A 23,901-nucleotide genomic window follows, 5' to 3' on the forward strand; every position below is an offset into this window, starting at 1 on the left:
TCTATGCTTTCTGAGTTGAGGTACAGTGTGTGTAAATCTGGAGAATGTTGAATGCGACACACTTTTGAGATATCCAGGGATCCAGAATAGGCAGTAGGGTATTCATCCTTGGGCCTGGGAAGGGCACTCGGATGTTGAAAATGTGGGTGTTGCTGCCCAGGATGAGCTGGCCTGTGGTTGGTTTGGGGTGACCATGAGCAGGAACCAGGGTGGGGAACATTCCCTCTCCCAACAAAGGGGGGCAGGTGTTGAAACATGTATCTGGAGAGTGATGTTCTGTCCCCATACCAGATGGGGAGCCCCACCATGTGGTGATACCCAGGGTGTGATCAGTTCCAGGCTCTGACATAGGAGCTTGGCCAGACAAGGACAGGCATTTCTGAAATACAGCTCTGTCCACTCAGGGTGGAGAAAAAAAAGGAATCTCAGGCTCCTTTCTGAATCTGGGCTTCCCTCTTTCTATGTGTGTGGCCTCAAGCAAGCCACCCCCCTGGTCTCTCCATTTCCGAGGAGGTAAACCACAGATAGGGGTCGCATGGGGGACTAAATTATGTAGGGCTCATGAAGGAAGCTCCTGGCAGAGGGATACTAAGGGTAGGTAGCACCGTCCCCTCTGCCACTCACACCAAGGGTTTCACTGTCCCTGGGGAGTTTCCACCAACCAAGCTGCTCAGCTCAGGCCACATGTGCTAGGGTCTGGGTGTGTCTAGACAGTCTGTCTGTCCACTCGGGTCCCATGCTTAGCTCCTAGCCAGGCTCCCCTTGGAAAATACCATGACTCTCATCTGGCCACTGTCCCTGATCAGGTCCCACTGTCTCCTTGCTCAGACATAGCCTCCTCAGGTCCACTTCTAGCCAAAGATACTGGGATTCTGGGTAGAAAACAGCAAGAGAATTGAACACCAAGACCTCAGACTTGGCAGAACCTGAAATCCAACAACCACCCCCATATAGATGGGCATGATTCCCGCCCCTGCCACACCACCAAGCCAGCCCACTTGGTAGTCTTCCAGTTGGGCCCAAAGAAAACTCTGTTTCTTTAAGAATGTGTTTGGGATGGCTGAGGATCTGCTCAGTCAAATGGGCTTGTCTAGCATGTACAAAGCCTAGGTTCCATCCCACCACTCATAAACTGGGTAATCCTAGCACTCAGATGATAAAGCCAGGAGGATTAGAAGTTTAAAGCCATCCTCAGCTACATAGAGAGTTCTAGGGTAGCCAGGACTACATGAGATCCTATCTCATTAAAAAATGCATGTACTTCATTCAGAGCTGGGCTGCGTATGGCTCGGTGTTAGAACATTTGCACGGTCAGCATTAGGTCCTATTCGATCCCCAGCACGGCTGCATATATAATTCACAGGGAGGACTTATGATGGACTGGTGTCTGTGGCCAGCATCGGGGATGGGCAGTGGGAGAGGTCTTGTCTCCCTGCTTATCTGTCATCCAAGGTGACAGCGGCAGCAGGCTCAAGTCACTGGAGGTGACTGCTCCTGGGAGCCTGAGGGAGAAGAGCTTCGCAGCCGGGCCGGTCAGGAGAGAGACCCAGGGACACTGTGAACCTCTGCGAGCTGCTGTCCACCTGAGCGGGGGCAGGGGGGACCACAGGACATTCTGATTGAAGAAGCCCAGCCAGCTCTGCCTTTGGGGCTCAATCCCCACTTCTAAAGAGCTCCAGGAAGCCTGGGTGTTTGTGCATTTCCTCATACCCTGGGTCTAAGGCTGAGTTAGCCTTGGGAGGTTTCAGCCTGTCACTGAGGGGGGATGGTCTCAATTCTTTCAATGACCTGAGACTTCCTCCTTCCAACATCAGTAGGAAAATGTCTACTTGGGCGGCGGTGGTGCGCATCTTTGGTCCCAGCACTTGGGGCAGAGGCAGGTGGATCTCTGTGAGTTCAAGTCCAGCCTGTCTAGGACAGCCGAGGATGCACAGAGAAACCCTATCTCAGAGGGGAAAGAAAGAGAGAGAGGGATAGAAGGAGAGAGGTTGGGAGGGAGGGAGGGAGGGAGGGAGGGAGGAAGGAAGGAAGGAAGGAAGGAAGGAAGGAAGGAAGGAAGGAAAAAAGAAAAGAAAATGTCAGCCTGTAGTTTTCTGAGCCTTGGAGACCCAACTGCAGAATGTACCTCCCTCATCTCTGGCCTTTCCTTCACAGGGCTGTTACACGGTGATTCTCAATACCTTCGAAACCTACGTCTACCTGGCTGGGGCCTTTGCCATTGGGGTGCTGGCTATTGAGGTGAGTAGGGCCCCCTGGGAAGAATCCCCGGGGCCTGGACGCCAACCTACTTCCCAGATGCATGACTGCTGGCTGCTGTAAATGTCTGCTGCTCAAGAAATTCTTGTAGCCTGAAGTAGCATGCCTGCCTGTCCCAGAAGAAGAAAGACACCCCACCTCACCCCAGCTCTGCAGTCCAAGTACACTTTGTAGGATACCTGGGCTGCCTTGAAGGCTGGGGGCTTCCTGATAAGGCCCTGCCTTTGTAAGTGTTCGGGGTGTCTTTTTAACTTGGCAGTGGAGCTTTAGTATTCATCCCAAGGCCCCAAACCACATACATCTGAGTGGCTGCTGACCTTTGAGCTACCACTAGGTGGTGCTTCAGCCTTCCCTTCATACCACGCCCTGCCCAGTTCTAGGATACACTTTGGGACTCTTCAGGGGCCCCCTCAAGAGTGCTCTGGCCACCCGACACCCTGAATATCTCCTGTTCAGTGTCCTCTGTGTCTTGTCTCTGGGGATAATAGTTCTGTGCTAGTCTCAGGGGAAATGGGGGCGACATTCATTAATTCCACAAGCGTGCACTGAGCCCTTGCTATATGCTAGCCATGCTGGGCGTGAGCAAGGCCTCCTGTGGGAGCTAAAACCAACAGCAGGCACACAGATCTTCCTGAGGCTGGTGCGCCGCAACAACCGGGCACATTTCAAAAATGTGTCCAGTGCACATAACTTTGCCTCGCCGTAGCCAAAGGTCAAGGTCAGAGTGCTGTGACCTCTGCAGACCTCTTCATGTCCCTGTGAAGTGGCTGAGAGTGCAAGGGCTGGAAGCAAGGGCTCCGGGACAGTGTGTCTTTGCTCAAGCCGGGCTACCCCACTGGAACTGTGTGACCTGAATCAGGTTGTGCGGCCTCCCTGTGCCTCACTTCCTGCTGGTTAGAAAAGCTGCTGACACCGAACTTAAAACATACTTTACATGGTAAGCGCTTGGTACACACTCGGGGCCCAAGAAGGGTCATGCTTCGCTTAAAGTCTCTGCTGACCCGAGAAATACAGACGTGAACTGCTTAACCGGATCACTTACTTCCCAAAGCCCACTTCTTACACAGATGGCAAACACATGCTTGCTCTGGGCGGTGTCAAAAATCCTCTCAGGAAGCATGCTGGGTCGCCCCTCAGTGTAACCCAACCTGACCCTGGATCACCTTCTTCCTTTCTCTACAGCTTTTCCTTATGATCTTTGCCATGTGTCTCTTCCGGGGCATCCAGTAGGCCATGGTCTGAAGATATGCAGCCTGCCACTGCCCAGTAGCCAGCCCCCTCCCCTCCCTGTCCTCTGGCCCCAGGGGAGGAGGTAAGGCCAGCCTGGAAGGCCAGGAACACTGAGTTAATTTTAAAAAAACAAAAACAAAGACAGACTGAACTAAAGAGGCCTCGCCTTGGCTCCAAGGCAAGAGCCATGAACTAGTCAAGGACCTAGGGCTGGCCTGGGACCAGCTAAGACCAAAGGATTTTCAGCCTCAGAGCCCCTGGGCCCTGTCAGACTGGACTGTCCCCTGGTCTGGGTCCCCTCTCTTAGCATTTCCAGGATCTGAGCAACCAGAAGACAGAAACAGGCCCTGGAGGATGAGCCAGACTCTTTTCACAAGGACAGAATCGCAGCACCACCTGCTGGATGGTGAAGCTGTCCCTGCTCCTGCTGGCTGAGGGTAGCTGTGTGTGTTACCGGATCTGATTTCCTCATCTCTCAGATCAAAGCCTCTCTGAGGGCCACAAAAGGGCAGTGACCTGCCCACAGTCACACAGCATGTGCATGACAAGATCACCCTAGGGTTGCTGTTACTCCAGCCAGGACTCCATCAGATCTGCCTCAACATCCCAATGTAGACTGGCCAGCAACTGCCCACACCACGTTCTACAGCTGAGAAAAGTCCATACTGTGTCCAGTCTGTCCTGCTTGTTCCTTTACCTAAGCTTACTGTCATCCGTCACTTGTCCTCGTGGGCCGTACCCCTCACTCTGCCCCCCGGTGGAAGACACCCCCAGTATTGTCCATATCTCTCTATCCGGAGCTGAAGCTTGAATGTGTTCTTCAAGGCCCCTGCCAAGAATTCACCCCTGCATACCTCCACCAGAGGAGCTCACTACCTCCCAATGCAGCCTCTGGTGGCACCAGCCTCTCAGAAGACAGAAGGGGGTTCTGTTTTCCTGTGCTTCTGTCCGTGTCCCTTCACTATCTCCTTCCTAGAGGACAAGAGCCCCACAGCCTCTCAGTCACTCCTACCATGACATCCTTTCTGTCCTTTTGCTGTCCGTATGGCATTTTGTTATTCTCTCTGGTCTCAGACTACCAGACTCACAGGTTCACAACCAAAACACACACACACACACACACCTCAAACTACAGACTAGGTTGCCAACTGGACCATGTTGAATTCACTAGTGTTGTCTGTCAGGATCTCAAGTTTGACTCTGTCTGCTGTGGGTTCATCAGGGTGGGGGGGGGGCGCAATGGTGGAACAGCAAGGGGCCTGCTCTCCTCCCAGAGGGAAGAGCCTGGTCTAATTCCCGCTTCCCTCTGCCTTCCTTCCCGTCACCTCAGAGTCACACCCATACTGGAGCTCCCCTGCTGCCTGTGCTAGTTTAAGGGACACTCCTTTCTTTCCTCTCCTCGTGTCCTCACCCATCCTGGCCTTCCTGAGGGTCTTTGAGGACCACTTTTCAGAGCTCTCTTCCTGCATCCCCATAAATGAAGCCTAGAGACTGAGTCACCAGGTCAGGGGACCCTACTGCTGCCTCCCAGCCTTGACGAAGAGAACCTTGGCTCTGACTCAAAACCCACCATGTACTGGACTCCGATTGCCTAGGAAGGCAAACGGATCAGCTGGGGTCTGTTGGGAGCTCATGGCCCAACTGAGCAGGACACAGCCCAACCACAGGGGCTGCTGCCCAGAGCTAGCCCAGGCCTCTAGACAAAGAGGACTGAGAAGTCAGATATCTAGTCCAGGCTGTTCCAGGGTGGAACAGAGACTCTCACCAGATGAACTTTCCATAGAGCTTTTGAAGAGCCCCAAGGCAGCTCAGATCCAACTCCTGAACCAGCACCCTGATAGGACCCGGGGTGGGAGGGGGGAGCAGGCAGTTTTCACCCTATGTAGTTGCTAATAGCCACCTACAAGGCTGTCTGAGGTCACTCTACTGGGGCTTGGTGGGCTGCTCTGTGTACTCCCAGGACCAACAGCCTCCCCTGAGATGCCTGTGACCCTCATCCAGTAGAGAATGGCCCCTGCCTGACCCAGAGCCCCCTGCTGAAGGGACAGCCCTATCCTACAGGCTGGGAGCAAAGACCGCATCTGTGGCCCATGCTCCTCAGCACTCTGTCCCAAGGTCCTGGCTGAGCCCAGCACCCCAGGAACTGCATCCATCTCTCTTTCTTTCTCTCTCTCTCTCTCTCTCTCACACACACACACACACACACACACATGTTATAGTCTATTTTGGAATCTGTAAATGTCCCTTGTAGTAGGAAACAGAGTTAATTTATCATTGTTATCTCCCAAGCCCCTCTTTTATATTCTATATCAAGAGAAATTTTGTAATATAAACAGGACACCACAGAAATCGTTCTGCACTGTTTTTTGTGACTGTTTCTTACAAAAAGAAAAAGGACTGAGGAATAAATAGTGACCATGACAGAGGCAGAAGCACAGGAGGAGTTGGGGCAACCAGGGCACCCCGGGCTTGGATTCAGGGTGGGGTTCCTATCTCCTTCGTAGCCTCCTTCCAAGCTTAATGTCTCCCCAAGGCCACAGGCATGTCTGTCTGCCAGCCTTGGTCTGGTCTTGACCCCACCCCTGTGAAGTTATCACACCAGGGTGACCTGGACACCCCACCCCCACCCCAGGGCAGGACCTTCCACCTCCTGTCACTGAGGGGAAGACTGGCAGAGGTCTCCAAAGGGCTGAGCATGGCTGGCGTCTTCCGTTTCTCTTGACTACCTCCCTTGGGACTCTATCTGCATTCACAGAGGATCCAAGAGGATAAATCCCATCAGTGCTGAGAACTGTCAACAATGCCACCCTCTCTACAGCAGTTGGGACTGTACTGAGAGGTGGCGGTGGCTGGGCCTGTGCTCTGAGTCAAGAGGTGGGACTGGTACAAAGCCAGCGGCAGAAGATGGATGCACGCATTGGTCCCATCTTGAAAGCACAGATTCTCACCACTCTGCCATACCATGGCTGGGCATGTCTCCACTAAAACTAACCTGAGTCCCCCTGCTGGGCATAGGCCATTGTCATGGGGCACTCGGCTGTAGGGCCAAATGAGCTCAGGGAAGCTGTGAGCCCAGGTGCCCTAGAGAAAGGCTCCCCCAGGCACAGAGGGCCACTGCTCTGCAGAAGGGGAAGAGATAGACCTAAGGCCACCTCTCTTAACTCAGTGTGCTTGCTGCTAAAGGGAAGGAAAGTGCTGAGAGCTAGGACCAAGGGGAGGAGCCATATGGGCTGGCGTCACCAGCGGTGGCTTCAGCTGTAAGGGCCCACTGTCACGGTGCTGAGCAAGGGCAAATCCACTTCTGTTTCCTTACTTCTATAGAATTTGAGTGGCTGTAGGCCTTGGAACAGCCTCTGGAGGGGATATTGAGCAGGGACAGAGCCAGGTGTAGCCAGCCATACAGGCCTTGGAGGCCATACCAAGAAAATGTCCCTGCTTTGCTTCCCTTCAGAATTCCTCACACACTAGGAGCCTATGGCTAGCTGAGGTGCCGAGGCCTGCCAGGGCCTGTGGTATACTGCTAACCCTGGCCCATTGGGGAGACTCTGGTGCTTTGGGGTGCAGGCAGCCAGTGTATCAGAACACTCTACAGCAGGCCAAAGGGAGGGTCATGTAAGCAGGCCAAGGAGGGGGACCTAGGCCCAATGGAGGCAGGCATTCCCCTGGCTAGCTGACCACAGTGGGGGCTCTGAAAACTCGTGTGTGTGTGTGTGTGTGTGTGTGTGGTGTGTGTGTGTGTGTGTGTGTGTGGTGTGTGTGTGTGGTGTGTGTGTGTGTGCGGTGTGGAACTCATATGGGAACAAACAGTTTTCAGGTTTCTGAATGTAGAAAAGCTGAAGCCTGCTGTTGGGGTTGACGCAATCCCCTGGAGAGAAAAGGGCTTCCCGGCAGAGGAACTATCCTTGACTCCGCCCAGGCCCCAGCGCTCCACTCTAGACTGTCTATTAGAGTCTAGAGGTCAAGAAAGCCGGGGCAAGCGGTTGTTCCTGTATGGGGTGAGGAGTGGGGTGGCCCAGCCTGACTTATAACTCCTAGAAGCCCAGGAGGTCCAAGTTGACTCCAGGGAGTGCCTGGGAGGGAAGGAAGCTGCGTGCACCCTGCCAGTCTGCAGGCCTGCCTGGGGCCCACAGACAGGGACTTCCCCAGCCACTCTGGCCCAGGTCCAGGCCCAGGCAGGTCCCAGCCAGCTACACTTTCTTGGGTTTCCGGCCAACTTGGTAATAGTAGTAGATGCTGACAGCGACAAAGAGGAGGCGGCTGGCCAGGAGCAGCAGGGTCCCCAGGGACACGAGGCCTGTCTCCGCAAGTGTCGCAGTGACCACTGTGAAGGAAACCGGGGAGCCAGAGGTCAGGAGCAGACATGCGCTCAAGCCCCTCCCACCATGGAGCTATGCTGAACACCCTCCTTCGTCCTTGGGGCTGGGAGGCTCAATACCTGCCCAGTCCAGCTGACAGATACCTCTAGTCTGCTTCCCCCAAGAGACAGGTGCTGCGTGTCTGTGCCTAAGGGAGGGACGTGGGTTGTGGATTCCACAGATGGGCTGTGGATTCAGGATAAGGTATATGTCGCAGGGAGTCCCCAGTGCTCTGCCCCTGTAATACACCCTACACTACTCACCCAAGGACTGCACCCCAAAGTAGCAGGCCTCAGTGAGCAGAGTCCAGCGGATGATGACCTTCTCGGCTGTGTAGAGTGCGTTCCACATGATCAGGGAGATGCCTGTTGGATCAGCACAGGGTCAGCCTGAACCCCAACCCAGCGGTCTGAACCTCCTTATCACAACACCCACCCCTCAGATCAAATGGCCACCCCCTCTCCTAGTCCTTGTTTCCGTAGACCCAGCTGTCTGCTCTTGAAGCTGCTGACATCTTTCTAAAGCCCCATGAAACACAGAGCAGGCTCTCGTCCCTGGGACTTCATGTCTTCATCTACACAATGGCGCCACGCTAGCTCTGCTCTTGTGATGTTGTGTGGAAAGGTCTGGGATCTCAGTTACCTAGGCCTATAGCTTAGTGCCCCTAACAGAAGAGCCCTGGGAGACAGAGAACTTGTGTCAGGAAGGACTTCCTCTCAGGAATTCATGAGAGAGCAGGATAGGCCTTGATTTTAGTGGAAGACCAACTATGGTGCTTATGCCTTGATATCTGATCTCTGGACACCAGAAATGACCGTAATGTGTTCAACTGGTGGCAGCCTCCCTGAGAGCCATCTCCATCTCCACAACTGCTTTGCTCACATCAAGTTTAGGTCCAGCTGGCACAAGACTGGAGAAAGTGTGTGTGAAGGCCCAGTGGCCCTCTGAAACAGGAATGTGCATCTTCCAGTGTACCTGCCGTTGAGACCCAGCACATAGCTCACAGGAAGCCGGCACGACATGTGGCTGGGTCCACTGTATGCCCAGACCCCACACAGGACCTTGACTGTCGGGCATAAATGCAGGACTTTGATCTACATGCAGTGGTAATCCATAGAACGTTTTAGGGAAGGGAGTGATGGCCCCAACTGTTGAACTTTAAAACTATAATTCAGACTCTTGTCAACTGTTGTGTCCTCAGATTAGAGAAGAAATCAAAAGGACCAAATGCCCTGGGGATAAAGAAGACACTGTGCTGAGTCTGCCCTCCTCTAGGCTATGAGAGCTTCCTTCAGCTCTGCTCCTCTAAGCACACTGCATGCAATTGTAGCCTCAATACGTCCAACTAACCATGTGCATTCCACAAACGGCCACAAGGTGGTAGCCCATGCTCAGCACAGCCACCGATGAAGGGAGCAGGCTGCCGGGAATGAAGGGAGACTTTGCCGTGAAGCCAGGTGTGCCTCCCTACTCTCCCACCATTGCCCAGAATTACTCACTAAGGAGGGCACCACCGTACAGACGGATGGGGGTCTTGCTGGTGACCTCAGCTCCATCAAAAACTGCATCGTAGAGCTGGTCAGGGAGGGCGAGGGCCTGTGGGCAGCAGAGGATCACAGGGTCAGCTCTAGGCTGAGATGAATGCTGGGGACAGCCTTCCTCCAAGGACATAGCCAGGGTTCCCATGGTAGGACCTGATTGCCCCCTTCCTGTGGTTCCCAGAGCCCAGATCAGGTGGTGCTGGTTGCTTTGGGGCACAGTACCCTGAGGAAGGCCAGAGTGTCAGCCCTGGAACTAGCAAAGACCCTAAAGGGTGGGTCTCAGTTTGGAAATAGCAGCGATGGGGTGCAGAAGCGGGGGGAGGGCAAGGGCCGCACCAGTCACCTCCTCCCTCCATCTAAGTCTCAGGGGTCACCAGCTGATAAGCACCAGACCTGCCTGCAGCCAGGACCGGGCACAAGGACTCACCATGATGGCCACACTGGAGAACATCATAGCAGAAAGAAACTGCCAGACCCTGGGGAGGTGTAGAGGGGAAGTTACAGTCACACTCTCCACATGGACCCCAAGGGACACTCTGCGAGACCAAACACCTGTGTCTGGGGAGGGATCCAGAGCAAGGCCCAGTAATAACGTAAGACCCTACACATACCCCGGACACAAAACTATCAAAACAAGACCTGCTACTCACCTGAGCCCCAGAGGCTCCCGAACAGCGAACTTGATCTCATTGCCCAAGACCTGGCTGATCTGTGGACACAGAAGTCAGAAGCACCAGGGAAAAGGCCTTCAGCATCCACCCACCCACCCTGTGTACACCCAGAACCAGAGCGCCTCTGACTGACATAGAGGTCTCTCTCCTCTCTGACCTCTCCTGTCTCCCTTGGAACCCAGATAAGAGGAAGCTGAAAGGAGGTGGTTAGGAAGGAAAGCCGGGATCTGCCCGCCATGGGCTGGAAGCCTGGTTCTGTCATCACTGACATAATTTCATGCAAGTTATTTAGTGTCTCAGCTTCCTCATCTCTACGTTGGGTCAATAAACAAAGGGACACCTTGCAGGGCCAGCAGGGTCCACTCAAGTCTGTGCCTGTCCCCTAAGGAGCACTGGGGGCAAGGCCACAAACTGCTGCCCCTATACAAATCATTCTGCTGCCACTGCAGAGGGTCCTAGAGGCACGGGGAAGCCATAGGCCCCAACAGTCCTGTGGCCTTGCCTCCTCTCCTCGCGTGGCGCGTGGCTCACCTTTGATCGGTGCACTTCGCCATCGTCATCCTCCCCGCCCACGCCCAGAATCTTCCTGGTCTTCAGGCGGCTCACAAGGTCCGTCTGGCTGTGCTTCTTCATGAGCGGAGGAGGCTGTTTGGCTGGCATGTTGTCCTTTGCTGAGGGACGTGGGGAGACACTGGCCTCAGCCATCGTTCCTGCTGGACTTCCAGACCCCAGGTCCCAATGCAGGGTGAGAAGGGTGTGGCCAGGCCCTACTCAGGATCTGAGAGAAGATGAAGCTGCAGCTGCCTCAGTTTCTTCTCCTGTAAAATAGGTTGAGGAGGATGCTGCCAACCTGGCCCCTATAGACATGGCACAGCCCAGGTGACTGGGTCAGACAAGCGCTTACAGTCAGCCCTTGAGCAGCATATGGGCTTTAGAGAAGGCATTTGGACCAATTTGGATCTCACTGACAAGATATATGGGTCATAGAGACAAAAAAAACAAACAAACAAACAAACCACTTCAGAGAGGTAAGGACTCTGCCCAAGTCCAAAGTGAACCTCCTAAGGTTGAGGGCCACATGGACCTTTCCAGACAATCCCCACAGCCAGCAAGCCAGCCTGCTGATCCTCCTGGCCCTAGACAGCCTCCTTTGCTGGCCAGGACCAATGGAAGGAGACGGTTTGTCATGAGGGATGGAGGCATTAAGCCCAGAAAATGAGGCTTCAGGGAGTGGTCATACCGCCCAGACCTCACCCACTCCCGGTTACCAGCATCCACAGACTCTACCCCATCCCACATCCCCAGCCCTGCAGGCCAGCGATACCACAGGCCAATTCTGGGCACGTACTGTGAGACGGGCAGTGAGCCAGGTGCTAAAGTGGAGTCCAAGACGAATGTTCTTCTCCTGTGTTCAGTCCTTATAGTCTAGAAGGAGACAGAGTTGGGAGGGGTAACAAGGTGAGGTTCTGGCTGAGCCTACGTCGCCCAGAACTCTGCATCACAAGGCCCCCGAAGGATGGGCGCAAATGAGGATGATTCCACAGGTGAGGAGAGCTCACCTGGAATGTATGGAAACCAGCCAAACAAGAGGACAAAGCATCCCAGCTAACCTGAGCACCAGCCAGTGCCAAGTGCCCTCTGTGCCCCAGCAACTCACTTTCCCTCACCACCCCCTGTACCCCAAATCTCACTTCCCTCACAGCCCCTGGCACCCCACATCTCACTTCCACTCAAAGCCCCCTGTACCCCACATCTCACTTCCGCTCACAGGCCCCTGTACCCCACCCTTGAGCAAACTCATTCCAAGGCACAGTTCAGAAGCTGTCTTTCCTCCTCCAAGCCACCTGCTGCCCAGTGCCATGTCCCTCTGCACACGTCTTCCACCCCAGGGAATGTCCCCAGCTCACCCTGGTTCCTTTTCAAACCTGTCAGACTCTTGAAATGAAATAAGACATCCCAACAAACAAGCAGTAGAAAGGTGCCAGGGTGGAGTGCACACCTTAGAAGAGGTTCAGTGGCTTTTGTTCAAAATGACAGAAAAAGTCACCACTGGGTGGCGGGCCCTGACACCCAGCCCCCTTGTAAAATCTGTGGCTGTGTTTTTCCTTCCTGCGCCTGCTGGGGTGCTGGAGACACTGTGCCCCTCAGCAGGCCTGAGGGATGCAGGGGTGGCCCTTTCAGTCACACTGTCCCAGGGAGGGCCCCAAATCTTTCTTCTGACCCCAAACAGACTGAACACACTCACCAGCATCTCTAGCCGTCCATTCAAGGGTGCAGAGCCCAGCCCAGCCCACTCCTCCTCTAAGGATCGGGAGGACAGTCCCCGGCCACATTCTCCCACGTCCCCTCTGACCCTTCTTTTTAATCCATGCCGATAATCATGCCACTACGCCCTGCAGGTCCGGACACCGTTTCAGATGTACGGACTGCAGTAAATGTGTGCTGTCCCAGCTAAGCCCTGATCTCCACTTCCAGCAGTCTGATGTCTGTTACTCTAGTTTCATCTGAATTTTCTCAAATGTTGCATAAACAGTATCAATCATAAAGCATATGAGCACCTGCCTGCCCAGCTTCTCCCCCCAAACAGGATGTCTTTTCCAACTCTCCTAGGCCCAGTGCCCCAAATGCCCACTCCTTTTTTGTGCACATCAGTGTCCTGTGGAATACTTGTACCACATGAAGGACATCCGGTTGTTTCCTGCCTTCCTTTGCGTGTATCTGGAGGGATCGCACATTCCCGTGCCTCTGAGGTAAACTGGTCAGAGTGGGCCTGCTGAAGGATGTGGACACCACCCGAGCTTCCACAAACCACATCCACTCCTGTCAACACTTGCTGTGGGCCGTTTCTATCTTAACCCCACTCTCTGAGGCCTCTGGAGTCCAGCCAGGTATGAGGCTGCTCAACTCAGTCCCCCACAAGTCTCATGACCTTGGCTGAGTCACCTCACTAATCTGAGCCTCAGTTTTTTCACTTGTGAACTAGGACTTTAGCTCCAGCTTCCTAGAGGCCTTGAGGCAATAAGAGAAATTGGGTCAGAGTAAGCAACAAGCAGCTGCACGGAAGGGAGCCCGTTCAGTGAGGCCCTGTGAAGGCGTGGGCATGGGACACCAGAGTTCAGCTGGTAGAGAATGGGGCATCTTGTCACCAGCAGTTGAGGCAAATTAATCCCACTGTTCTCATCTGGGATATGGGGATAGCCACCTACCCTCGCTCCCAACCCCACCACAAGCTAGTCTAAGGAGAAGCAAGACCCTGGGCAGAGCCGAACTCAGAAAGTGACCACAGCGTCCACAGCAGGAGGGCTGCACACTTGCTGCCTGGACTAACTTCTGGAATGTTCAGTGGCTTAAATGGCTTAACCCATCTGATTAGCATCTGTGCCTCAGTCTCCCCATTCATGTGGGAAAAGAAGAAGAGGCTAACTCACACAACATAGCAAGTCTGCAGGTAGTGTCTTGTCTTAGACTGTCCACTGAAGGTGAGTTACTAGACAGGGTACCACTACCCTCCCCAGCACATCCCCTTACACTCTGGGCGGTGACTCTGGACTGAGAGGACCAGGAGACTGACCTCATTACCACCACGTGGGACCAAGACCTCAGTGCCCTGTGCAAGATCAGCTCCAGAGTATCTCTCCTTGTTGGGCTGGAAGCTTCTCAGCACTGTTTTCCTCTGCCCAGTGCCTCACCCAGCACGCACACACACACACACACACACACACACACACACACGCCAGTGGCCTTCTGGTCTCCCCTCCCCCACTCTTCCCTACCAAAGCCACTTGCCAAGGGTTTCAGGTCTGATATCATTGAACATAAGTGAAGCCACCTCCCCCACTCCATTCCTGGGAATCCTGGCCACACACTGGCTTTGAGCCAATGAACCTGGCCTTGAATCTTGGCTCTACTTACTTATGAGCCTCAGGGCCTCAGTTTCCCTCGTTGAACTGGGGATAGGGATGCAGAGGAGCCAGTGAATACAGCCGTGTACCCTCCAGCTACCCAACGCCCTGCCCTGGGTGGGCTCTGTCCTCCTTCCTGCTGCCCTCTTTCCAGACCCAGCGGAGCAGAGCGGAAAAGGCAGCTGGCACTCAGACCTGCCCGACTTCCTGCATGCTACTCAGAGGGCCTCCACATCCCCACTGTGACCGTGGGAGGGGGAGGGGTGGCTAATCCTCCACCCTTAGGCTCAGATGGGAGATGGAAAGAGCTATCAATCAGGCCATGCCCTGCGTGCTGCCCCTGTCAAACTCCTTGGCAGCCATCCCCTCCAAGACAGCAGCTCTCCATCCTTCTAAGAGGGACAGTCACTCTGAGCCCTTGTCCAAGTGGGAAGGCAAGTTCTACCCTGCCCTCCTCCTCAGGGCTCGGCTGGTCTCCTGTGTTCATTCCTGGCCACTTACAACTCACGGCCCATTGCTTCCCATTCCCAGGCCTTCCTAACTCTGAGAGGGAGAGGCAGAGAAGGCAAGGCGAGGCTCTCGATTCTTCCGTACACCTAAGCTACACGCAAGCCGGGAGTCCAGGACAGGAGAGGGGTGTGGAGGACGAGGGGCCTAAGAGGCACGCACGTTAGGCTAATGGTTTCATTGGGAGCTCCGGTATAATGGTTTGGATTATAGTGCCTTCCTGTCCAGAGAAGTGGGTGTCTCAAGACAGGAGAAGGAAGATTCTTGGGGGTACAAGGCCAGAGGATAAGGAATGTCCCTTTTTTCTTTTCTTTCTTCCTTTCTTTCTTTCTTTCTTTCTTTCTTTCTTTCTTTCATTTTCTTTCTTTTTGAGTAAAGGTTTCCCTGAGTAACCTCGGCTATCCTAGTAGACTAGGCTGGATTTGAACTCAGAGACACACTTGCTTCTGCCTTCTAAGTGCTGGGATTAAAGGAACATACTCTTAATGATTTGGAAAACTTGGATTCAAACTTTAGCTCTTTCTCTTCACTGCACTGTGACCTCAGGAAAATTACTTAGCCTCTCTGAGCTTCTAAGTCCTCATCTAAGAAACTAGGCTGAGTCTACTCAGTAGGCCTGTGATGTACCATAAAGAGGGCAGCCTTGGAGCTGGGCCCCCGAACCGTGTACCAGAGGATAGAAAAACACTGTGTTATTAATGAATTTCTAGCTACTAGATTCAGCTCTGGGCAGCAGACCTGATGAGGCAGGGGCTCACACCTCCCATGCTCATCCTGGAGGACTTCCCCATCCTTCCCAGGAAGCCTGGTTACCATAGAAACCAATGGACTACTGTGCTGTCCCAACAGGGAGGCTGTGCCCAGGAGGGCTGGCTTAGGAAACCTGCTGCCCTGGGAGGGGGAGGGGAGGAAGGGACCCAGAACACACAGCTGCTCAGGAGATTTCCCCTGAGTCAGTCACAGCCCCTGAGCCAGGGAGCCACTTCCGCCCCAGTGTGGGCAGAGGTGCAGCTGCAACTGCCCTCCTGCCAGTGAGGAGAGATCAGCCTACACGTCCAGCCTGAGCTGGGGACAGCCGCCAGCCACACACAGCCAACCTAGGACCCCCTGGAGTCCACATTATTGCCTGTGACAACAGCCGATTCCATTCCATTTTTCAGATGAGAGCACTGAGGCCCAAGCAAGTTACTTACTCAGGAGTCCCTGGCTGGAAGGGCGTGGCAGCACTAGAGCTCTCCCTGGATCTCCTGAGAGGGTCTAGGGAGGGGCGGTTGAGGAATGGATGTCTGTGTTTGTCTTTGTGAGTGTCTGGTAATTGAGTGTTCCTGGAACACACACACACACACACACACACACACACGGCCAAACATAACTGAGCTTCAAGCCGTCTTCAGAACCCTCTCCCCTGGAAGTCCTGTTGTGTCCCCAATGCCTAAAGAGCCCTCCTCCCTAGGACGGGCCTCTCTCGGGTTCAGGGCTGTGATGTGGGCAGGGCTCTGAGAACCAGTGCCCCAGATCAGACCCTATTGTTCCGTTATCGCTTTGTTGCAGAATAGCTGGAAGTGGGCCTGAACAGCGCTGCTCACAAAGTGAGGACAGCCAGAGGCAGAGTTCCGAGTTTGGAGGGCCTGGTCAGAGGGTAGACAGCAGCGAAGACTCTGGGCCCAGAGCCTCTTCTAGGGCACCCCAGGGACAAGATGGAGGTCTAGCCACCTTCTAGGAACCAACTACTGGGACCCTATGGCAAAGTGACCTACATCTCAGGTGTCACAGGGAGCAGAAGGTGAACACACCACGTTCCCACCCTAGACTTGCAATTCCCAGGCCTGCTGCCGTGGAAGAGCCGTGGTGCCATGCCCCACCTACAAAGCCAAGGGCCCAAGAACACGGGTAGCAGTACTGACACATATAATGTTCCCTGTGGCACGGTCTCTTTGGCCATCTTCCAGGCCCAAGCAAAGGGAAGACGGAGGGATGCTGCTGTGCACAGCCCCTGCTGGCAGCCCGGCTGCGCCTCGGGCCCCAGAGAACAACATTATTCCAGCATGCTCCCTAGGCGGACAGAGCAATGATGGTGGCTGTCCTGTCACCTCCTGCCGTCACTAAGCTGCCGTGAAAGGGGAGAAAGGTAGGGTAACAAAGAAGGGAGCCAGCAGACAAAGACCATAATGTGAAATCCTTTAGCATGGCAGCCATGACAGACGCATCCCAGCGGCAAAGCTACGAAGTCCATGCCAGGTTCCCCGAACCTTCAGGAACCTGACTCTTGGATCTGGATCCTCGGGGTTTGCCCTGCCACTAAGAGGTCAGGGTGCCCTGGGTCACTGTGCTTTCAAGCATGATGGCCCAGGACTTGCCTTCACAACTGTTTCTGTACAGAAGTTGGAAAATGTGGTGCTGCGGGCTGTCCCCGGTCTGACTAGGCAACCAGGACTCCTGCCACATAAGCACATTCATTTGTGTTTCAGCTTGGCCCTGCCCAGCCTCGGCAGCCCTTCCTCCTCTCCTACTACCGTGAGTAGATTTTATCTTCTCACTGGTCGGTCTGACTTCCAGAGGGGCAGAGGAAAAAACCTTGCTGAGTTGGAGAAGGTGGGTGAGGACCAGTCCTGGGAGCCACATCCCTGGGGCGGGGGTGGGGATGGGGCTGGGTGGGACTTCACCGTCTGAGGCAGCAGCCCTGTGCACACAGCCTTTCTCCGCTCAGGAGTCATTGACAGGGCCTTTCCTGTCTTGCTGTCACTTGCAAAAGACAAGACACAGCATGGAGAATTACTGCCCTTTTCAACCCGGAGCGGGCCAGCCTTCCCAGAGTCTGGTGACCGAGTCAGTGCCCTCAAGGGCAACTGGGCCCATCATCCATCAGGACAGCCCTGTCTCTTGTTCCCACAGGGTTGGGGCTCTGGTGTGAATGGGGCAGCAGCTCCCCTTCCCCAGGCCCCTCCCTGCTGCTCAACAACACAGAAGGGGCAACTGGGGGCTTCCTCAAAGGCATGCTTCATGCCAAGCTTGTATCCTCAGACCAAATGGCCTACAGCCCTGCTTCCCCCTGGGTAGGGACCCCAGTTCAAGGCCAAGACTCTCCACCCCATACTCGGGTTCTGACAGAGTGGTTAACAAAGGAAGTGACTCCTCAAAAGGTCCACAGAGCCACTGACCCCATGCTCCCAGCAACTTGTGTGGCCTTGGGAGAGGAACTTGCCTCTCTGGGCCTTAACTTCCTCATCTGTTAAATGGGCATAATAATGACACTTTCTCCCATTAGAAGTTGCCAGCAAACACCCAGAATAGCTTACATTTTGTAGCCAGTGCTCAACAATGCTGCTGTTTAGACCTGAAGATTCAACTACTTGGCCTCATTTTCCCCTTTTACTAAAGCAGTTTCTTTAGTAAAGCAGAATCCTTCCAGGATTCCATGCCCACACAAACAGAGTGTTCCAAAGAGGGTAGTATCAGGAAGAACTGGGGTGAGAAAGAATAAGGGTGACTCTGAGTCAGGACCAGCACTCTGACGGGGGCAGGTGGGGAGAAGCATGAGGGTATTGGGGAGACAGGGCATTGGGGGCATCTCCCTGTCCCTGGCTGCTGTGGCTGTGCTGGGGGTCTGGGGGTGAGGCTTTGCCACCTACTCAGACCACCATGGCCAATCTGTAGATGCCCCTCCTGGGGGGGTAGCTTACAGATCCTCTCCAATCATCAATCCCCTCCCCTATGAGATGGGGGAGGGTCCATCCTTTCTCACCAGTGCTCTCCCCTGCCCCACTGCACAGGAGCAGCATGCTAATGCCTCAGGATCTCTGTACCAGTTCTTCTGCAAGGCTGATTGGAAAAGCAGCGCTGGCCACTCCTTAAAATGTCCTCAACGGTCCAACGCTCTACGTGTTCCCCTGACCTCCACCCCACATTACAGAATTTGCTTTCTCCCTCTTTCTGAGACAAGGGTCTTCCTACATAGTCCAGTCTGACCTGGAACTCAAACTCTTTCTGCCTCAGCTCTCTGGGTGCTGGGACAACTCCAAGGCACCACGCATGACCGAACTGCTTATTTATTATTTATTTTCTTCTCCTTGCTTAAGCCACAGCACCACCAAAGGGAAGCGTCATTACAGCTTCCACAGGTGTGCGGGGACCTGTGGGACCTGTGCCGGCCATTTGTGTCATCATTTTTTTGTGTAGTACTCACAGATACTTTAGGCAGTAAATGAAGACACAGAAAACCTAAGAACAATGATAGAAGACCCTGCCCCTAGCCAGGAGCCTTAGGCCTTTCTCCAGCAGAGGGGGCTATCACAAGTCCAGCCTGGGAGCTGGGATGGTAGGAGCTACGAGGTCCGGGGGCAGGAAAGATAAAAGCGAGGGACATCAAGTGGAGGCAGCCAGACTTAAGTCCTGCAAAAGAGAAGTCAGTGTCCTAGGACACTGAGACCAGAGGGTACTTTACGGGAGGGCAACGTCTGGACAAAGGCGACAACAGAAATCTGAAGAATACGCTTATTTCCCAACGACCCTATAGGTCGTTGCCTCAGACTGAGCCTCGGGCTGCCACTAAGAGGCAGATGGTGTCTCTCCGGATTCTTCCACGAATCCACCACAGTTCCGCGGCCGGCTGCAGTTGGTGGCCCCTCTCCGGAAGCCTCCAGAGGTGGCGTTCCAACGAGGAAAGGCACAGCTAGATGGGCGTCCCCACAATCCTGGGACTTATCCACTCCCGCCAGGCAAGTTTGTCTCAAACGAAACAGGAAGTGCGGTCGCGAGGGGGACTTCGAGGAGGCCTTGGCCGTGTACTTCAGGCTTTGGGGCAAGGTGGTGGCAGTTCCTGGACCTCTCCCTGCTCCTTCACCCCATAGGCGGGAGAAGCCAGGTTCACCCAGGCTGCAAGAAGGAGGCGATAGGGGACTCTAAATGAACGTCTGGCCCTGATGGATGCTGCGCTGAGCATTTTTGTGCACTACATGAGACCCCGATACATCCTGCGCCAGCCAATCGCCCCGCACAGCTCCCTCGCAGCTGACCGCGCGCCTTTGAAAAGAGAGGATCGTCCTGATCCACCTGCGATCCCCTCATGACTCTCCTGGACTAGGATCTGGCCCAGTCACGCTTCCGTCCGCTCCTCTCCAGCAGGGGCTCGGGAGTATCCCCGGCCTTGTGCCTTCCCCCTCAGATCTATCCCTCCTTTCCGCGCTGCAAACACTCCTCTACTTTGTGAGGCGGGAGTCGGCGACTCCTCCAGCCCCCGCACCCACACTGAAGGTCCAGACAGACCAGTGGGCAGCGGATACCCTGCCACCTCCTTTGCCCGAGTACCGGTGCGGACAAAGACCCGGGAACTCGCAAGTTTGCACCGCGCAATCCTCAGGCCAGGAAACAAAGGCGGGAGGGGGTGCGGTGGCGAGAAAGGGGGAGGGGACCGAGAACTAAGCACGGAAGACACAGACCCGGCGACAGTAGAAACTGCTTCACGCTCCGTTCCCTCAGGCTCCAAAGCAGAAAGCTATAGTCCGGAAGGGGGCCGAGGGCGAAATAAACACCCCCAGGGGTTGGAGGTGGCAGAGAAGAGAGCTGGAGGAGAAAGGGAAACCGAGTCAGTGCAAGGAGACAAACAAAAAGGACAGGTCGGTGCCTCGAGGAGCTCAGAGGGGGTCCCGGGCGCCGGCAGACCCGCCGGTGACGTGCTGTTCCGGCGTCCGGCTGGCGTGCGCAGGGTGCTCGCTGCCCCCCCAGAGTTCCCTAAGGCCCCCCTGCGCCCCCGGGCTCCGCTGCGCAGGCAGCGGCCGGCGCGGTGGCAGCGACGGGGAAGTGCGAGGCTCATCAGCTGCGGGCAGCGGACTTACGTTCCTAGCGCGCGGGGTGCTGCGCTCGCGGAGCTGGCGTGCCCCGCTGACGCTTCGGCCGGGGGAGTCTCACATCGCGGCGCCGCGCGGGCGAGCAGGGCAGGGCAGGGCAGGCAGGACTCTTGCGCCGCTGGGCTCGCCAGAGTCTGGCGGCCCGCACTGGTCCCTCCTCTAGTGCCGCGCACAAGCCAATGGCACGCCGTCCCCTCCCACGCTCCTGGCTGCCTCGCCCCCGAGGTGGCCAGGGCGGGCACAGAGGGGTGGGGGGACCCAAGGCTGCATCCGAGGCCTTGCCGGGAGCCACCTGCTGGGGGCGCAACCCCGCTTAGCCAGGGGATCCCCGGTCGGGGACACCCTTTTGCTTCGCCACCCAGGACTTTATCGGAAGTTCTGAAAACAGCGCCCCTTTCCCGGGACTGCAAACATCCCCTATGAGTCGATGAAATACTCATTCTCAAGCCTAGGCCGGTGTCTAGGAAGGCAGGGGCCGGCTTTGATTGGCAGCACCCCCTCTCCCCGCAGTGTGAACCAGCACGGTTGGATAGTAATGGCCACTGTTTGCTAAAACACTTTCAGGAATGAAATTTTTGCGTTCTCAACAGCTCAAGAGGTTTATAGGACTAGCCCCAGTTCACAGATCCGTGAATCATTAAAGCTTAGCCTAGACCTGAAGATGACGGAGAACGGGTGCTCTTTCAGCCCGGCTTGACCCCTCAGCTTGAAGTGACTTCAAAAGACAAGGACTCTCACCCCACGAAGACCTTCGACCTCAGTCCCTGTGCTGTCTGCTGCACGTGTCAGAGCTGAGGGGGTCTTACCTGGGATTGCAGAATATTTGTTGGGGGAACCAAACAGCCTTTTATCTCAGCCCATACCGAGAGTGTTTCCCGGGGTCCTGGGAGATCTTCAGGAGCCTATTAGCCTAAAAGACAGGCTCCTACAACACCCCGTCCCTGCCTGGCTCTTTATAGCTGTTGATCACCCAGAGCCTCCCTCCCGCTGAGAGAAACCGCTGGGATCTTGTCCTCCGGACTGAAGGTAAGTAACTCCAACAGGCCTGGAGGGAAGGTGGGGACGGAGAGAAGCAAGGTAAAGAAGTGGGGCAGAGAGGAGAGAGGCTGCCCCCAAACTCCAAGTAGATATTCCTCTGGCTGCTGAGTTTTGCTTCGCTTTTCTACTCCAGGCCGCAGAACCAGAATACCTGGGTTCAAACCCTTGCTCTGTCTTTTAGCATGTCCCTGGGCAAGCAAAGTTACCTAACCTCTACAAGTCTCCTTATCTACAAAATGGGTGTGGCCTAAGCAGGAAGTACTCTGTGGCTGTTGTTGGGATTTCCAGTTACTGTCACAGCCCCTGCTTACCAAGTCTGACAACAGTGTGAGGTGCTGAAGTCCCAGGCAGGCTCCATGGCCCTCCCAACAGCTGGGGCTGCACAGGAGGGGGTGTGCCCTTTGTAAGGAAGTAAACAGAACAGTGCCTGGTAAGTAGCAAGCCTGCTCTCAGTGGCTGTTAGCCTCCTGATTACCAAGGCAACTAAACTCCCTTCCCACAGTGCCACCCGCTCTTGCTGAACACCTGGCCAGTGATGGCCAGTAATGAATGAATCACACAGTCAGTCATGTCTGTGGCTCTGGATCAGGCCTGTCTCGAGGTGTGCGGAGTGTTCCTGACCAGGGCCTTCATCGCGGTCTGTTCTCCAGAGATGGGATGATGAGTTCATTGCCGCACCATCTGTCCCTTTATCATGCACGGCTCTGAACTGTGTCACTGGAACTCAGTGGCATCCCTGAGCACCCCCGCCCCCAGACTTGGAGACAGCTCCCAGTGTTCCATCAGAAGAAGGACCTGAAGGCAGAATTCCAGAGGCTAGACCTGATGCTGACTCCTACCCTTCCTTGTTGTAGGAGTAGCTCACTGTCACTAGAAGCATACAAGCAGAGCCAAGGAGGAGCCAGAGATGATCACCAGTGGCAAGGCACCCTTCAGTGATGCTTGATGTAGACAGAGCCTCTGAGCTCTGGGTGTCTGTGTTCTGGGGTTTCCATGTCCATCTATAAGGAGGTGGGAGCCCCACAATGCTTTGCAAAGGAGGTAAAGTGCTGGGTCCTGGGGCCTTGGAGTTGGTAGAGAGATGTAGTGGCATTTCAAATATATTTTAATAAATAAAGACTGCCTGAAATAAAACTGAGAGTAAGTTGTTATGGATAATGGTCAAGACAAAAGCTAAACAAAGGAAATTAGTTTCAAAGTTCTTGGGATTTTTTGTTTTTGGGGTTTTTTTCATAGTCATATCAGGTATGTTTTCAAGGTCAACAAAGATATAATTTAAATACATAGGTAATCTTCAAAACTTCAGAGATCTACAGAATATGGCATTTAATAAGTTTTATTAACTTAGGTTATTCTTTTTTATGACAGTGAGACATGTCTGCTCCTGATAGCACCAGTCTACTTCAGTGAAGATAATGGGCATTGAAGAAACTCCACATGGAGTTTACCCTCTTTGTGGCAAAAGTCAGCCACTGGGCAAGAAAATGCCCCTGCCTCAACTGCTGACAGTATGCTGTCCTAACGAGACAAGCAGGACACAAAACATCCTGCTTCTCAGTAAAGTCTGTTGAATGTTAGGCTCATAGTCTGAAGATGGATGCCCCAACACTGCAGAGAACTTTGGGTGACTGTCCAAGCAGCTATCTGTTTCTGTCATTACACATATTTTGGAAGTTGCTTGTTTGCACTTCCTGCTTACTCAGTTAATATTATTTCCTACTCGGGTCTCTAAGGTAGTTGAAGACTAGAGAGTTATAGTCATCGTTCTCCTGTTTACCTGACCAGAAAGCAAGTTAAGATAGAAAGTAAATTAGGTACAAGATTTTGAACTCACCAAAATAAGATAAACATAGAACATTTCTTAGGAATTTGTCAAATGCAAATGGACTAGACATTGTTAATGTATTTATTGTCTGTATCTATTGTTTATAGTCATTGCACTTATCGTATATAGTTTTCTTATATTAGTTATAGCCTTCTTTTTTTATTAGACAAAAATGGGAAATGTAGTGGCATTTCAAATGTATTTTAATAAATAAAAACTGCCTGAAGATCTGAGAGTAAACAGCCGCACTGGTCAGCCTTACAGACCAGGTTATGGTAACACACACCTTTAATCCTAGTAACCATAATGATACACACTTTTAATCCCAGGAGCCACTATAGCTGCCATAGGAATCAGGCTGTGCATGCCTTTAATCCCAGTGGTGCACACCTTTGATCCCATCCCTAGAGGGGAATATAAGATGGGGAAGACAGCTCTCAGACAGTCTCCTTCTGAGATTCCAGGAGGCAGGATCACAATTTCAGACTGAGGTCAAGGTAAAAGCCAGTGGTTGGCTGTTTTGGTTTTCAGATCTTCAGGTTGAACCCCAATTTCTGACCCTGGATTTTTATTAATCCTGCTTCAGACAAGTGGCATCCCTGTTCCTAGAGGATTATCAGGCTCTTGGGGGGGGGGGGACAGATTTGTATCCATGACCGTGAGAAGGGAAGTAGCTCGCAGCCTCAGCTGATAGACTGGGAGACTGAGAGAACACGGAGCTCAGAGGGTATCC

At 54.0% G+C, this 23,901-nt stretch overlaps 2 protein-coding genes across 4 annotated transcripts in view; one reads left to right on the forward strand and one right to left on the reverse strand.

The window, feature by feature from the left end:
• Positions 1-5,817, forward strand: part of Tspan18 (tetraspanin 18) — a 72,722-nt gene extending 66,905 nt beyond the window's left edge. For both annotated transcript variants that reach the window (XM_057780572.1, XM_057780571.1), the window contains 2 exons: positions 2,155-2,238; positions 3,439-5,817. In XM_057780572.1, coding sequence (XP_057636555.1) covers positions 2,155-2,238; positions 3,439-3,486 — 132 coding nt within the window. In that variant the 3' untranslated portion in view covers positions 3,487-5,817. The remainder of the gene's footprint in view (positions 1-2,154; positions 2,239-3,438) is intronic.
• An 18-nt stretch (positions 5,818-5,835) lies between these two features.
• Tp53i11 (tumor protein p53 inducible protein 11) lies at positions 5,836-21,289 on the reverse strand. Of its 2 annotated transcripts, XM_057780574.1 has the most exons (9): positions 20,294-21,289; positions 19,898-20,021; positions 11,402-11,478; positions 10,585-10,871; positions 10,033-10,091; positions 9,810-9,858; positions 9,341-9,437; positions 8,105-8,206; positions 5,836-7,807 (listed from the first exon to the last, which is right to left on the reverse strand). In XM_057780574.1, exons 4-9 carry the CDS (start codon positions 10,756-10,758, stop codon positions 7,674-7,676), a joined length of 615 nt encoding a protein of 204 aa, XP_057636557.1. In that variant the 5' UTR covers positions 10,759-10,871; positions 11,402-11,478; positions 19,898-20,021; positions 20,294-21,289; the 3' UTR covers positions 5,836-7,673. The 2 variants fall into 2 exon arrangements, with proteins under 2 accessions (XP_057636557.1, XP_057636556.1); XM_057780573.1 differs by lacking the exon at positions 19,898-20,021.
• Between the last annotated feature and the right edge of the window lie 2,612 nt (positions 21,290-23,901).

Source organism: Chionomys nivalis, chromosome 9, assembly GCF_950005125.1.
Source record: "Chionomys nivalis chromosome 9, mChiNiv1.1, whole genome shotgun sequence".
Classification (NCBI taxonomy): Eukaryota; Metazoa; Chordata; class Mammalia; order Rodentia; family Cricetidae; genus Chionomys; species Chionomys nivalis.